The following is a 16,133-nucleotide window of genomic DNA, read 5'->3' on the forward strand; positions in this document are numbered from 1 at the left end:
TTCATGTTTGAGGATGCAGTCTAAATAACATGAATGCTTGGCATGTACAAGACTACCTGGTGTCTATGTGTATGTCATGATTCTTCAAGGACATGACACAAAATGACTGGTGTGGACAACACAAATGCTTGGTGTAAACATCAGGAATGCTTCATGTACGCCACATACAACATGAACACTTTAGTGTTGACATCATGAATGCTTCATGCATCCTACATGAATGTTTGGTGTATACACGTGTACATATCAAAGCAAAAAAACACATCTGATAATCTGTCCATCTGTGTTAGTGTCACTGGCAGAGTTTGTCACTCGAGACACCGTGTCATATTCAGGGAATGAGGACGTTGTCGGCCACCATGGGCAGGAGTTCGTCGGTCTTCCTCCGCCAGTTGTCGATACTCTTGGAGGTGGCACACCACAGCTCTCCGTGGTGAGGCTCGGCCAGGATGCACCGATCCCGTACTGTCTTCTGCTGCTCCTGAAGGGGAGAACAGTGAGAAAACAGGAGTTAGGCTGCTTAGACACACCTAGTTATCATATATCTGTATGTTGTCTGGATACATTCTACTGTATTGGTATGAGTACTGACAGCATTAAGACATGCATACAGGCCTCGGTAAAGGCCATGGTAACAGCAATGGTCTGTTTTTTTTGCTACATCTGTATGGTGCAACAAAAGCAAGCACGTCTAATTCTGTTAAAAAAACCAAAACAAAACAAAACAAAACACACACACAAAAAACAATGACATCAATAATTTGGTACAAAATAACCCAAATATCATACATACATTGTAAGTAAAAATGAAGAGCAACAAAATCACCATTTGAAGATTCAATTTTGTAACAAAATTATGAGCGGGGAAGTGATATTGTAACAGAACCATGCATGGTTCCCTTTCGCACACCACAGCAAAAACCTGTACCGTTGCCATTACAGTGCTCGATGTGCCAAGGCCATGTTATTTGGATATACCAGAGCATTCAGACATAACATGGTTAGAAACTTTCATTGCAAGGCAGCACCAGACCTGTCATGTCACGTTTCATGGGAAGTTCATGGATAAAGAAACTGAAGAGGGTATTCTACTTGGAGGGGAAGTCCACGGGACAGAGCCCCCAAAATGAAACTCACTTCCGTTCCATGCAGGAGCTCAAAGCGGTAGAAGTTGGCCCAGGCATCCCCGAGGTCCGGCTCAATCTTCACGGTCCGGGTGAACCACTCCCGCGCCTTGGTGATCTTGCGCTCACTCCAAAACAACCTGTCACACATCGTTATGAGAGACCGCTGATATCAATGTAGAAAACACTTTCACATATTTACTGACACAATGAAGAAAAATACTGGTAATAGCAATGATGAAAAAAATAATGGCGATGATGGTGATGATGATAATTACAACTAGAGAAGCACTCTGAGAGCGCAGACCTCCGCCAAGCATGCAGCCCATTTCCACCCGCACTGATCTTGTTCTTCCAGAGATCAGTGATTTCCACCCATACGTACTGCACTGTGTGCTGAAAGCCGCCTAATTTCCCAGTGTAGCAGCCTTTGTTACGTCATAAACCCTCAGCAGCACCGCGCGCCTCGCAATAGCAGAAACTAGAGCACGCACTTTAGTGCGCACATGCAAACCTCAAATACGCGCAGCCTGAACTCCCAAGTTCATTGACCCTACTTGCCAAAATATCCAACATCCTTCATGAATTCCCCAAAAATTCTTGATTCACTACCAAATGTTAATCGTTTGTTACTTGTGTAATTCTAAACCTTCCCTGCAAGTTTCATCTCAATCCGTTGACTACTTTTTGAGTTGCCTTGGTGATCTTGCGCTCACTCCAAAACAACCTGTCACACATCGTTATGAGAGACCGCTGATATCAATGTGGAAAACACTTTCACATATTTACTGACACAATGAAAAAAAATACTGGTAATAGCAATAATGAAAAAAATAATGGCGATGATGGTGATGACGATAATTACAATAATACCACGGTAATTATTGTTTAAATAGCATTTCCTGAGGCTGAAAAAATGCATAAACATGAATCGACTTAGGCAAACAATCTTGGTGCAGGCTCATAAAACCTTTCTAAAGACCACTAGTTACCTGTTCATAAACACTTGTATTGATAGTACCCACAAGTATTGATGTGTACAGAAACATAGCAAATGTACATAAATGAATTAATCTGTAATAAAAACAGTAATAATTTGTTACTGCACTGTACATGCAAATAGTTATTCATTACTATCCTACAGGATGTACACTATGTTTTGCTGCTGGCACATTAAAGATTGCATAAAAGAACAACTTTTGTAGCAGAGGGGAAAAAAGTAAAAGAAAAAGAAAAAATGTGGAAATAACATGAAGTCAGTTTCTTGTTCCCCCATACCTGAATACAAGAACAATACAACTGTACCTACAGTTGTCCGTTCAGATATTTGCTTTCTGTCTGTAGTTTTAACATTTGGTTTACATCAAGCATATAACTCTGATCCTAACCTGGAGACTGCTAGGAGTACATGAGGGTCGTGTTCACATCGCTTGAGTGCATCCACACTCTTGGTCTTTCTCTGGGGTCTAGATTCCATGAAGATTGAGTCCGCCCAGAGCTTCCCTGACGTGGGGCATTCTTGCATGGCTGCAATAAAAGTTAAAATTTGTTAGGCCAAGTAAAAAAAGAAAGTAGTTTCTCGTCCAGGTTTTTTGACCAAGGCGATGAGGGAGGTCCTTACTATTTGATATCTTACTATTTTTTCGAGGATTGTCAAAATGAAAGTAATATGTGTTTCTCGTCCGGTAATTCTGAGAAAAGTAACGAGAGAGGGCTTTACTATTTTCTATATATCCAATTTATGAAATGAAATATCACTCTGTTAAGTGGTAGCTGTGTTATGAGAGACCAGGTCCCAGGTGTATGTCTTGCCTGCACTCTGTGCATTTTCAAACAAATAGATATAGCATACTTGAAATGAAACTTCATGCATGCAGAAATACATTTGCTTTTTCTTTCCATTACAGATGTCAAGGGAAAATGACCATCTTAATACTGGTATTTTGTGTTGTAATGGCATTTCTGATACCAGTGTACTTGCAATTCTGATGTATTGTGCTATTAATTGAAACAGGTATAAAACATGTCTTTCAACAAATGTACGACTGAAATAAATTCCATGATATTCAAAACACTGCTTTATTTATTATTGTGTTTGTTACATTTTGTGTCCACACAGCTGGTACAGTGTATTGCATTTCTTCACAGGTATACAATTGTAGCACATTCAACTGGAAACTGGCTTGTACAATTGCAGATGGATGTCAAAATGATACGATTTATGGCATTATAGCATTAAACAAAGATGTTTCTTCATGTTCTAAAAAGACATTTGATAATCACTCGTCATTTGGATGATGATTGTACAAGTGGAAACTCGATATAACGAGATGGTCGGGACCGAGTCGTTTTCCTCGTTATAGCCGATATCTCGTTATATCAGTAGGCATAAAAGAAGGCATAACATAAAGACATTAATTTGCACACGTGGGACTACCCATCATCTTTCAATCAATACTGATAACTGTGTCTTGGTAATGTGTGTGAGGTAATTACTCACCTTTATGGGTAAGAAGATGTTTTTTTTCGCCAATGAAATCCGATATCAAGAATGTTTTTCTTATTAATTGTAGAATAAATGTTTGAATTTGTAAATCTACATAGCTTGCGATTGTGTCAAGATCGTCTGTGGATTGGTATGTGGTTATGGTATGGGTGTTGTGTGTGGAAAGCTTGAATATGGTCTGTACAATGCTGTGTGTGTGTGTGACACATTCTGTGTACATTATGACTGCATGAGTGTGTGTAGATGGGGAATTCCCTACGTAGAAAGCCAATCACAGCATCAGATTGCCTCACACTTGCTAAACGTCATGATGATGTCATGTATACGGCCGTCCCGCCACATTTTCTGCATGTATCAGTGCGCGCACACACACACACATACACGAACAACATGCGGTGCTTATAGAGTGAACTGTCATGAAGAAAATGTGTGTGTACAAGACAGTTTTTGGCGCATCGAGCTTTACAATCTCGGACCGTGATAGCACAGGCGAAGTTAAGCTTTACCCGAAGACATTTTGCTTTAATTACCTCGCTATATCAGGTTTGTATTGGCAATGTTTTTCTTTGTTTGGAAATCACAAAATTTATCTCGTTATAGCAGTTATTTCGTTATCGCCGATCTCGCTATAAGAGTAGCATTTTACATGGACTTGTGTGGAAGGAAATTTGGGACCGGGCAAATTTCCTCGTAATAACCGATATCTCGTTATAGCAGTGTTCGTTTATATACCGAGCTTCCCCTGCCCTGTATACCACACTACAGATGTTACGATTCACGGCCGTGTCCGTAAATTTACGTCGTAAGGAAAAGTATCCCGCAGAAATACGATACAAACCAGAATCCGTGGAAAAGTTATTTATTTTGTAGATACACCCATTTTATAATTCCACATTTGCTGGAAAAGCGCACTCATTTTCTCTTCAAAATACATCGCCGTCACTGGAGATGCAACGTTACAGAGCAGAGTGTACGGGCCTCTACACATTCGAATGTGTTCATGCGTGCGATGGGGACCCGATTTGGGCAGCTACAGACACGGCTGAAAAAATAGTAAATATCAAAAAAGTCGATGCGGCAACTGAAAATCGATGCGGGCGGGGAGCGGGCTGGGACGAGAATTATGAATTTCTTGGTATTTTCAGCGCCATTTTGAAAATAGTAAATAGTAAAAAAATCGATGCGGCGGCCAAAATCGATGCGCGCGAGGACGAGAAACTGGTTTCTTTTTTTACTTGGCCTTAGTATTAAATAATTGTCAATAATTTGCATTCACCAAGTCTATTCATCCTTCTTTAAAAAAAAATCCTATGATTTGTACGAAAGAAAAATGTATTTGTACATTACTCTTGTTATGAAATTGCAGAAATTAATACATGTCAAATAAAGTAAACATCAATATAGGAAATCAAGATGCAAGTCAAATTTGATATTTAACATAGAATGTAAGTGGTTTAGGTAGCATATAAGAGAGCACATGTCTCATGCCGAATGTTACGTATCAACAGTTTACACCCTAGCATTTTGCTTAACCCTACGTGAAAGGAAAATGGTAATTTTTATTGTACTACCATGAAAAGCCACCGAATGCAGTTCCCTCAAGCTACAGGAAACCCAAAACAACTGCAATTCTGAGTCTTGTTGTAGCTACAGTACCAGTATCTTTACCCCATACCCAGAGACTCCAACCCCAAGCACCTTTTGATTTGGAGATTCTCCCGCCTGAAACCCCTAGCAAACGGGAGACCCAAGTTTATGTGTGCAAAGCGCGAAGTTCCTAGGGTTATAGATGCTCTCTGGTGCTATCTAAGGCTTATTTTTGCAACATACGATAGCAATAAGTAAGAAATCCTTTCCAACGGGAGACATTGAGCCAGGGGGGGAGAAATTAAATCTCTAACGGGAGAACGGGAGATTTTGCAAAAATGGGTTTTCGGCGGGAGATCTCCCGTCGAAAACGGGAGAGTTGGAGTCTCTGCATACCAGTGAATTTTTTTTTTTTTTTTTTTTTTTTTTTTTTTTTTTTTCTCCAGACACTCAATCTGTCCTGCTTGAGTTTGAAATTCTCTTGCTCTAGTTGTGTGTCTGTCACTTATGGTGTATTTTTCTCACCTTAAATTTAGCTTCCTCCCATCCAACCTTGTCTGTCATTATGTCATCATGTTCTAAATTAAGGCCATTTATCTGATATCTATTTATTTCAGCCCTGCCAAGAAATTTATTAATGACACTACACAGAATATCTAGACGAGAAAAGAAGAAAAAGAAAAAGACAAAAACAAAAACAATCTTTTGAAGCTTTATCAAGGGAATAAGAGCTTAACATCTGTTGTACAAAAATAATATGCATAAATTAGCATAATTCACAAAATTTAGAGAAAACAACCATGTTTTGGCAACAATTAATGATATATTCTGGGAGATTACCTGAAGGGCAACGCGCAAGTAATTTTTGCGACGGCTGCAAAATCGACGGCCAAGATTTTTAGGAGAGGAGGCAAAATTACTGCAAGCCCCTTCTTGCAGTTCTAACATTGCCTTGGCTATGTAGCGTTAAGAAATGCTTTTAGGGATAGGAGTCTCTACTTCCCCCCTCATCAGTCAGAGCGTATTTTTTTCTCATAAGAGTGAGACCCTTGACCCCTAAAACCTTCAGGGGGGCGTTTCATCGAGTTCGTCTGAGGTTTTCACCGACAAATTTGCTATCAGCCAATCAGACGCAAGGATTTCAGTAGCTTTTAACAGTTGTCAGTGTAAATCACTGACAAAAAGTTTCATGAAACACCCCCCAGTAATGATGGGAGAAAACAGGTATAGGGCAATTTTCCCCTGGCAATTACACATACCCCAGACCCTTCCCCTAGTCCTCATCCTAATCCTAATCCTGACCTAATCCTAAACCTAACCCAAACTCTCAACCCTAAAACATAACCTTAATAACCCTAATCAATTGCCTTCGGGGGGTAATTGCCCAGATACAGGGAAAAACAGGTTGACACACGCTGTACATACCTCTCGCCATGGTTGCCAGGGCTATGCTTTTATTGCCAGCCCTGTTCTCTATCCTGACAGCCTCCAACCTACATGAAACAGAAGAGAATATATAGCATGCAGTCTTCCATGTTCTTTACATATTTGATTCTACAAACCTAATTCTAATGCCAGTAATCCCCCCCCCCCCCTTTTTTTTGGGGGGGGGGGGGGAATAATAGGGAATATGCTGGGTCAAACTTTGTTGACATTACAACTTATATAAAGGGATGTAGGTTGGTGTTAGAAGCTGATTATTAATCGGTGAAATATCACATAGAACACGTAACCCAAGTTCAAATCCAGTTTTAATATTCATGAACATTTGGAGATCAAACCCTGTGTGATACTGTACTCTACAACTCCAACTATTATGATAAAACTATGAACACAGCATCATAAAATATGTTTTTTTTTGTTTTGGGTACAATTCCCGTGGGTTGATTTTGTTTGCAAATACCATTCTTTTCTTTTCTTTGTTCTTTTCTCCTGATTTCCACTTCTGCTTTGTCAAGGTCATTGTGAAAGCCAGTTTCTCGGCTGTAACAACTGGTTTCTGTGAAAACTTCCTTTACACCATGTTCCCAGCAGACACAGCCGTCCCTTTTTTACTAAAAATGTAGTTTGCTGTGGGCAGGTGGGATATTCTCCTGTTTATCTTTCCTCCACAGTCTAGTCTTGTTCGTTCCAGTCTTCACTCCTGTGATCATGTAGTTTTCAGACGATGTTCTCAAGGTGTCTGGTCAGGCTAGACTACACATATTTCCCACCACGTCCAACTGCGGACCACCTCCTAGTTTTGTTATGGCCTACATTGCAACACATGCTGTCACATTTTGTTGCCTTCATCCAATTTTATTACCACCAGCACGTTCTATATTTCTCATCAGCATCCTTGTCTGGCTTGGCCAATTTTGTGACAGTTTAAAAATCTGACATGGCATCCACAGCAATCACAGCCTGTCATGTTTGTCAATCCCGTTACCCATAACTGTCTCACGTCCATCCCTTTTTGTCCATGGTGGACTTAAGACGTGATTGCTTGTGGCTGCTCGGCCGTAATCTGGCAGAACTCCCTAAGTCGATTTTGGTCGATTTTCAGGTTTTGAGTGTTTTGTGTGTTTTTTCTCATGCTCTTTCAAGTGGGCCAAAAAATAAGTTGTGAATCGGTACAGAAAGTTATTTTTAGAAAGTGATTTTGGCAAAATTCCTGAGGAGAGAGGGCGATTAATCTGGCAGAACGGCGTAAGTCGAGATTCGAAATGAATTTTCCGATGTTAATCAGGCAGAACTGCGTAAGTCGACTTACGACAACGCTTGGACCAAGGTGTTCCTGCATCCCGCACGGACATGGTATATCTTAACACGCGCGTGCGCGACCTTCGTAGTGACGAACGCGCTGCGCGTTCAGGCTAGCAGTGCCTGCGCCTAGCTAGCTAGCTAGACACGTCGTACGGCTACGTGTATTGTACACGACGACAGTCACGCTAAAGCAATAACCCTCGTTACTCTTGGGGGAAATTGCCACTTTCTTTCCCTTCATAGACTGGCAGGCTTCAAAACAGGTCAATATGCGGTATGCCTTACTATTAAGTTTTGCTACAATCTAGTGTTTTTTAAGCCTAGAGCATTTCTAGATCTAACAAACGTTATAGTTTGCATCTTGTCTGACATCACGCTCCAGTCAACTTTAGGCCTACTTAGTACTGCTGCAGCACTTGTCCATTGTTAGTGTACGTGAAATCAATGTACTGTGCGGTAGCGTAGGTCACGCGAACAACAATATCTGTAATCCATTGACCATAGCTTCTTATTTTATTTTTCATTGTAATAAGCGGTTAGTGGGCTTGGATCTATGGGATTGATCTCGAGAAGTTTAATGAATATCTAGGATACCGTCCATAACGATGGCATTTTCGATCCAATCCTACAGACGTCAGAAATTGACCAATACTAACACTTAAATTACAGTTTACTTTTTAATACCGGTACCGTACCGGTACTCCCAGTAGAGTTGTGCAGTAGGGGCCTACTACTACTAGTAGCATGTTAGACTACTGGGGCCTACCGTTACTTAACTTTGGCTGAATCGCCGGTTATTCTGTCTTTACTCAGTTTTCTATTTTTCTAGATTTGATTCGGCCAGACATTCTTGAAGTCTGTAATATGAAGAATCTAGAATCTACAGGTTAAACGCTAAATTATAAACATTTAGCCCTAGAAATAGATCTGAAACTTAGATTTAGATCTGTGTTCTATACATTACTACTAGTACTACTACTAGACATTATAGGCTATAGACTTTATACACTTACCGTTAGTCATTATAGATAGGCAGGTTAGGCTTTACGTTGTTCTTAGATCTACTATAACATTAGTACCTTCTAGGCCTAGATCCCCAATAAACAGTCTAGCTGTAACGCTAGATTTAGCCCCTACCTGGATAGAGAGTCTAGCGTTAGATCTAGAGTCTAGACTAGAAAATCTAGAAACTAATTTTCATTGATCTACTAGTCTGTTATAATGACGCCCCAAAATAGACGTCTGGATGTTACATAGACCTAGACAATCGAGTAGACAGAGTTCGAGAGTTCTCGTACGTTTTTAATAGGCCTGCGTAGATAGTAACGGTTAGAACACTACTACCCTAACGTTAGTACTGTAGCGACAATAAGGCCTACAGTAGGAGTCGACACAAACGAGAACTAGGGTCTATTTTTTTTATTTTCTAATAAAGCTGTAAATAAACTTTTAGTCAGGCCTAGCTCCTAGTATTCTTTAGTTTAAATAGAGTTTAGGCCTTCAGCCAAAAGGGTCTAGGCTTACTCTTACTTTGGGCATAGAGTAGGAATACTAGGATAATGATGAGATCAGTAGGCCTATCGTATGCAGATTCCTACGTACCGCTCTACTACTCTCTAGACGTCTAGTGTATCGTTAGGCCTGAATAGACTACGGTCTAGACGGTCTACAGTGTAGTTCCTGTAGTCTTGATGAACAATATAGCTTAACATCTAGAATCTAGTCTAATATTATTCTTAATCCAAATGCAATGCTTCACGAGATCGACAATAACCCAAGCAGCAGCCAGGCTTTTGATGTAGCAGTACTTCTTGTGCCGCTAAATAATACTGAAACATGAACACAGACTGACAACATTAGGGGAAAGCAAGTTATTTTCCTCATACAAATGAATGGATAAAATGAAATTAAATGTGAATCAATAATGATGACTTTATACAATACAAATATTTTAAAAAAAAATTGTACTCAATCTAAAATATTCATTGTTTTGACACTGCATCCGCTGAATAGTAAGAGGGTGGATGGTAAAATACGATAGATAACCCGCAGAAAATAGACCGAGATACGTAGTTCTGGTTGATAAACCACGTGTTTATCAGCCAGAACTGCGTATCTCTAGGAGATACGCAGTTCTGGCTGATAAGCATGTGGTTGATGACGAAAAGAGATACGTAGTTCTGCCTGATGAAACACGTGCTTATCAGGCAGAACTGCGTATCTCCTAGAGATACGCAGTTCTGCCTGAAAAACCCCCCGCATGGCCAAAAACTTACGCAGTTCTGGCTGATCAACCCGGGCACGTGACCAGAGATACGCAGTTCTGCCAGATTACGATCGCAAAAATTTGGCGACGATTAATCTGGCAGAACTGCGTAAGTTTTTTAAATTGGTAATTTTTGCTACTTAAAAAGGTCAAATTGTCATTTTTTTGCTGGAAATAAATTCTTTAGACCAATTATGACCGAGAAAAGAGGACAAATGCAACTCATCGTATCTCAGTTTAGAAAGGTGTAACATTGAACCTTTAAACCCGATTTCTGGCGTAATGTGTTAAAGGAGATACGCAGTTCTGCCAGATTACGGCCGTGCTGGGAACATGGTGTAAACATGTAGCATTACAATACATGTGTGTAAGTCTTCCTTACCAGAGATCGGAACACTGTGCGTTTGACAGCCTGGCTTTCTCAATAATTGCCCTGGCCTTGGTGAGGTTCCCGCATCGTTCCTCCAGCCTGGACGCCAGCAGCCATAGGGGGATGGAACGTACACACTTCTTCAGCTGCATGTTTGGTGAGACAATGAACCATTTATCAGTTGGAAGTCGTGGGGGGAATCTACAGAGCTGTTTCAAATTTGGTGAATTCCAACATCACATTTCCATACTATATCTGACTTGATTTTCGTAAAAAAGTATCACAAACGTACGTAAGAAGAATCAAAAAGTAAAGGTTTTGACATCCATTTTAAAGATGTCATCCTTACCTTTCATGTAAGAACACTTGAGACAAGAATTTCATGTACACAAATCTGTCTTTGAGAAACAGCATTGTAAACAAACACAAAACACACATTTACTAAGTTCACATAGTCAAAACTGTATTAGTTCTAAGAATGAATCCTTGTGCTATCAAAGAAGTCTTTAGAAAACAAAATGTAACAAAAAACAAACAAACAAACAACCAAACAAACAAAAGTAACAGTTTGCATTTCTTAACCTGTATAGGACGGGCTGATTTTGCTACAACGCGCATTTCTCATAGACGCTTGCCCGAGTATACTCGGGACACGTCCTCAACAGGTTAAATAGAATAAAAAGACGAGATGATGACTCACTCCTTGTTGGTATGTCTTCCTACTCTCCTCCTTCCTCCCTAGCTCCTCCTCTATCTGGCCTTTCATCATCCACAGCTGTCACAGGAGAAAGAAAGAAACACTAACGTAAGGCAAGAATACAACAAAAGATAATTGAGACTACTGTATGTACATGTATAAGACGTGCTGTCCAGATAATGATCTTCCATCATTTCATCATCAAAAGTATATTTGCTTACATGAACGTGTAGCTCGCATTTTGATGTGCTGATTAACTATCAAGCAGTATCCCCTACTGGGTTTGCAAGTAAATTGAAATATAATCAGTTTCTGGTGCTATTTTGTGCGCAAAAGTCATTCCTCTACAATAACGCAGCTCCTTGTCATTTCAAAGAGAACTAATCATAGATTTGTCATAAGATTTAAATTAAAGCAAGGTTCGTCTTTTTCTCTCTATATTTGGTCATTATGTGTCCTTCATACATGTAAAACAAATTTGTAATAAAGGTTACATAGATTTGATAAATGGAATGCTTTTCAGCAGAATGACAATGTTGCTGTCTCAGAATAGTGTGGGACACAGGGGGTTTACACCACGGCGCATAAAGAGTTTTACCATCCCAGGGCATCCTCACCTTAGCAAAGTTTCCGTACTCCGTGACACCTCCAGCCAGAATCTCCAGTGCCTTCTCCTGACAACCTAGCTGCCATTCCAGCTTGGCTGATTTCATCATCACCTACCAATGACAGGAAAATGCAAGAAATGTGTCATGTGAGGGCAGTACACTGTTCTAGTGGAGAGGGAACATTGCTGGCCAAAAAAAATAATAAACATGACGCAATACCAAGGCAACAACACCGAGGCAATGATATAATGCTGACCACTGATAAATATTCAATTCCAAGTGAATTCTGAGAAGCCAAAGGTGTGTATTCACAAGCTTACGAAATCACGAGCTTAAATCATTATGCATTTCACTATCTAGTTTACATGACATGAGATGCCATGTCTTGCACCACATCAGTCTAAAGGATAAAATAGAGGGAGTGTATTTTCTTTTTCTTTTTTTTCTTTTTTTTTTTTTGGGGGGGGGGAATTTGTATTAGAAATCAAAATGTAGTCAGAAACAGAGGACTTTATCTTTCATTTGCGAGCAATTCAATATTTAAATGACCCATCTTTGGCATGAGGATGAAACACTTGTGAGAGTACTCTTGTAACTATGCAATCTTCTAACATTGCAGATGTTTGCAGAAATGATACTGTAGCAGAAGAAACAAAACGAATTCAGTAATTGAGACACTCTATAGCATACATCAAATTTGGTAAAGGAAAGGTAGGCCTACACATATGCACAATTTGCTGTGTATAAATAAAGAATATATCCCTAAATTCTGTCCACTAGTGATGGAAATTAGAAATCAAGGAGGTAAATTAAGCCACTGACATGATATGATACACTGATATAATTATATTGACATACAGTTTTATTCAATTAATGGACCAAAAACTCAACGTTTTCTGAATCTTTGCCGAATCAGTCCCCTTTTTGTATGTACTGGGACATGATCAGCTTCCAAAAAAGGTGGATTTTGTAAAGGAATTCATCAACATTAAACCACAACTAATCAGTTTTTCTACCAGCCTGTATAATATACACATCGTCGTTTGAGTGAGAAGACTTTGTACATCAAATTTTGGTGAAAAAGACTTTTTTGGATTAATTGTCAGATAATCACTTAAGTGATGTCCTGTAGAAATTCTAGCTACCTTACCCCAAAATGAAGCAACCACAGCATGTCAATGGAAAGACTATCCAATTTGATATAGTGCTTTGGCTGCCATGTTTTTTTTCCTTTTTCCTCTCCTGAATATTTGATATTTTGTAGATACAAGGTCATGTCGCCCCAGCAACGATATGTATTTTTTCCCCCCAGATCTATTTCTGCTCTGCAATACAGACAGTATCTTTGGTATGAAAAAGTGATTAAGTTTGCCAGCTCGGGCTGATTCGGGGCTCAAGCTGGTCCACATTATTCATTAGCGTAAGACCTGCAGAGGAAAGTTGTACCCTACCCTGGCTGTGGGGGCGCTGCCTCTCGCCCTGGCCAGTAGTCTCCTGGCTCGCTCGTCCTCGTTGTTCTCGCTCTCAAGCTTGACGGCAGCCAGCCAGATCTCCTCGCTATTCGGGTTGGCCTGGAAGGCCAGGGCGAGGATGCGACGGGCTGCTGGTACGTCTCCCTGGGGGTTGGAAGGTGGAGGGATAATTATTGGAGTATAGAGGTGGAAAGTTACCAGGAAGGTTCAATAAAGTACAGTGCAATCTCGTTATTAAAAAGTCCTTTCAACCTGCGTTGTTTTCTGTTTGTTTGTGTTTGTTGTAATTGTTGTTTTTTGTCACTGCACAATTTTAATATTGCCAAACAGTATAGTGGTGTACTTTGAAATTCTAAGAAGATAATTTTGGGACCTGAATTTTTTACTTTATTGTAATAAGAATTTCATTATAACTGCATTTATTCTAACAGAGTTCACTGTTACTTTCAGAACGCTTAAGAATTTCTTTTTGTTCTTTCTATTTCTCCCTGATCCATTTTCTTGTTACGACATATTTGTGAGAGAGTATACTCTAGTACATTACAACATCATAAGTAAGCTTGGCAGATTTTGCCCAACTTTGTACTTTGTGAGATTAAGTGCAAAATCATAGGCAACCACAATGAATCCATACATTTCTCATCTATTATCATCATTTGGCAAAATTTATACAAGTTTATTCTTCAAACTAAACATTATGTGTGCATGATATGTTATATCTGTACATAAAATATTATATCTGTACATATAAGACAATAGAGAATAAAGTGAAAATGAGTGCCCCTCTGGCTCACTTCCACATCAAGTGTACGGGTGTACTTCCAAACATGTTTGAAACCATTCAGGACTGCAATTCTAAGATTTATTCAAAATGTACAACCAAGAACAAATTCTATGAAAGAATCTCTCTGACTCCATGCCATGACCCATCTAGTTGACATGGAACTCTATGCTTACTGCCATCCACTTGGACTTGGCCCCCATCAGCCACAGAACCTCAGCCTTGGGGCAGTGAGCCACAGCCTTCTGTAGCAGGGTCTCCAGGGATTCCCTGTGGTGGTGGTGGATTGGGGGGGGGGGGGGATACAAGGCAGGCAAAGGTCAGAATACTACTCTTCCAAAATAAATCAGTTTTTGTTATTATTTTTATCATTATTATCATTATTATTATTTATTTGGCTTTCATTCACAAATATCATAGTACATATTTCGTAATCAGGACATACACTGGAGTGGTAAGGGTGCACCAGGTTGGGCAGCCCGGGTCTAGAATGAGCCAACTGAATGACTTGGGCCCTCAGGCCATCCTCCCAAACCCACCTGGTTCACCCAAAACAGTCAATTTACAGTATAAAAAATACAAATTTCATTAACAAATTATCAAATTTCATTGTTTATGGAAAGTACACATTCTTTCCACTTCTTTCCGCTTTGCTGATTTCTGAAAGAGGTAAGTCAAGTACTCGCTTCATTATGCTGGGAAAGTGAAAATATCTTGATTTATTTTGATATTGTTCTTCATGTGTGATGCCATAAATTGTAGATTTCTCATCCAGTAATGGCTGCAGCAAAACTTCAAAATTTGGTACTTTTTGAACCAATTGTCTGGTGAGGGTGAACAACAGATGAACACAGAAAGAGAGGTCAAAGGTCCGGATACTAGTCTTCAACAAAATGTATGTGTTCTTTAGAATGTACCCATTCTATTGACTTTGTACTGACATGGTGGGGTAGTACAATTACCCCTGATTTCTGAAGAGGAATAAAGTCAAGCGCTCTTTCTTTATGCTGGGAACGTGAAAATATATTGAATTTTCTCCATATTTTCTTGATATTGTTCTTCATTCTTTTCTTTTTTTTCCATGTGAAGCCATGAATTGTAGCTTTCTCCTCCAGCAATGTCTGCACCAAAACTTAAGAATTTATAACTTTTTAACTGAATGTGCATTTTTCCTCAAACTTTCACTGGCATGTTCTAGTAGTATCACCATATTCAGTCAAACCACTTGCATATTTGGAATTCATTCTCCTTTTAAATACAAATGTAAAACATGCCAAACATGTGTTTGGATGATTTTGACTCATAATGATCGGAGTCATCGTGTACATCTGCTAGATTTTCAGTCCTAACCCGCTGACGATGGGCTGATTTTGCTACAACACGCGTTTCCCACAGGCACTTGCCCAAGTATACTCGGGACTCATCCTCAACGGGTAAAAGGCATTATTTACCATTTGCAGATGAATAAAAAACCCAGCTTTACTGCTTTAAAATTGTTGTAGAATGTGAGTTAGAGAAAGGAACAACCAATGTAAAAATGATAATCAATATAATCAGTGTTAAGTATTCTTGTTAAATATACAAAAAGTGAACAATAGTTACAATAAAATTGTTTCTATAATAAATTGTCTGCAGTTATGGTTTAGTGAGAAAAAAAAAAAAGTGATACAGAATTGTATATCCTTATATTTCAGGCCATATTGCAAAATTTTCACATGGAAGGATGTTTTGTGATACAACCGACCTTGCATCACATGTGAGGTGTGATAACTCAAAACATTTTTTTAATCACTACTCCCAATGGTTAACAGTGCCTTTAACCCCTTTGTGCTGATGAGTCCAAATTGCTCAAATTTCACACACATATCTATGGATCGGAAATTAGTCAGGTATGCAGAGGGTTAACTCTTTGTGTGGCACGTTCGCACGTTTGACTCAGTCGACAGCGTGCCAACTTCGCATATTCTGCTCAACAAA

The 16,133-nt window shown here is 39.5% G+C and overlaps 1 protein-coding gene across 1 annotated transcript in view; it reads right to left on the minus strand.

The window, feature by feature from the left end:
- Window positions 1-331: 331 nt before the first annotated feature.
- The window catches only part of LOC139708251 (pre-mRNA-processing factor 6-like), a 31,478-nt gene continuing 15,676 nt past the window's right edge, over window positions 332-16,133 (minus strand). The window contains exons 16-24 of the mRNA XM_071620224.1: window positions 14,333-14,426; window positions 13,355-13,519; window positions 11,913-12,014; window positions 11,299-11,373; window positions 10,611-10,744; window positions 6,643-6,710; window positions 2,513-2,651; window positions 1,138-1,264; window positions 332-481 (exon numbers count right to left, since the gene is read on the minus strand). Coding sequence (XP_071476325.1) covers window positions 332-481; window positions 1,138-1,264; window positions 2,513-2,651; window positions 6,643-6,710; window positions 10,611-10,744; window positions 11,299-11,373; window positions 11,913-12,014; window positions 13,355-13,519; window positions 14,333-14,426 — 1,054 coding nt within the window. The remainder of the gene's footprint in view (window positions 482-1,137; window positions 1,265-2,512; window positions 2,652-6,642; window positions 6,711-10,610; window positions 10,745-11,298; window positions 11,374-11,912; window positions 12,015-13,354; window positions 13,520-14,332; window positions 14,427-16,133) is intronic.

The sequence above is a fragment of the Diadema antillarum genome, unplaced genomic scaffold (genome assembly GCF_040938485.1).
Source record: "Diadema antillarum isolate AM-2024a unplaced genomic scaffold, OU_Dant_1.0 seq00001322_RagTag, whole genome shotgun sequence".
Classification (NCBI taxonomy): Eukaryota; Metazoa; Echinodermata; class Echinoidea; order Diadematoida; family Diadematidae; genus Diadema; species Diadema antillarum.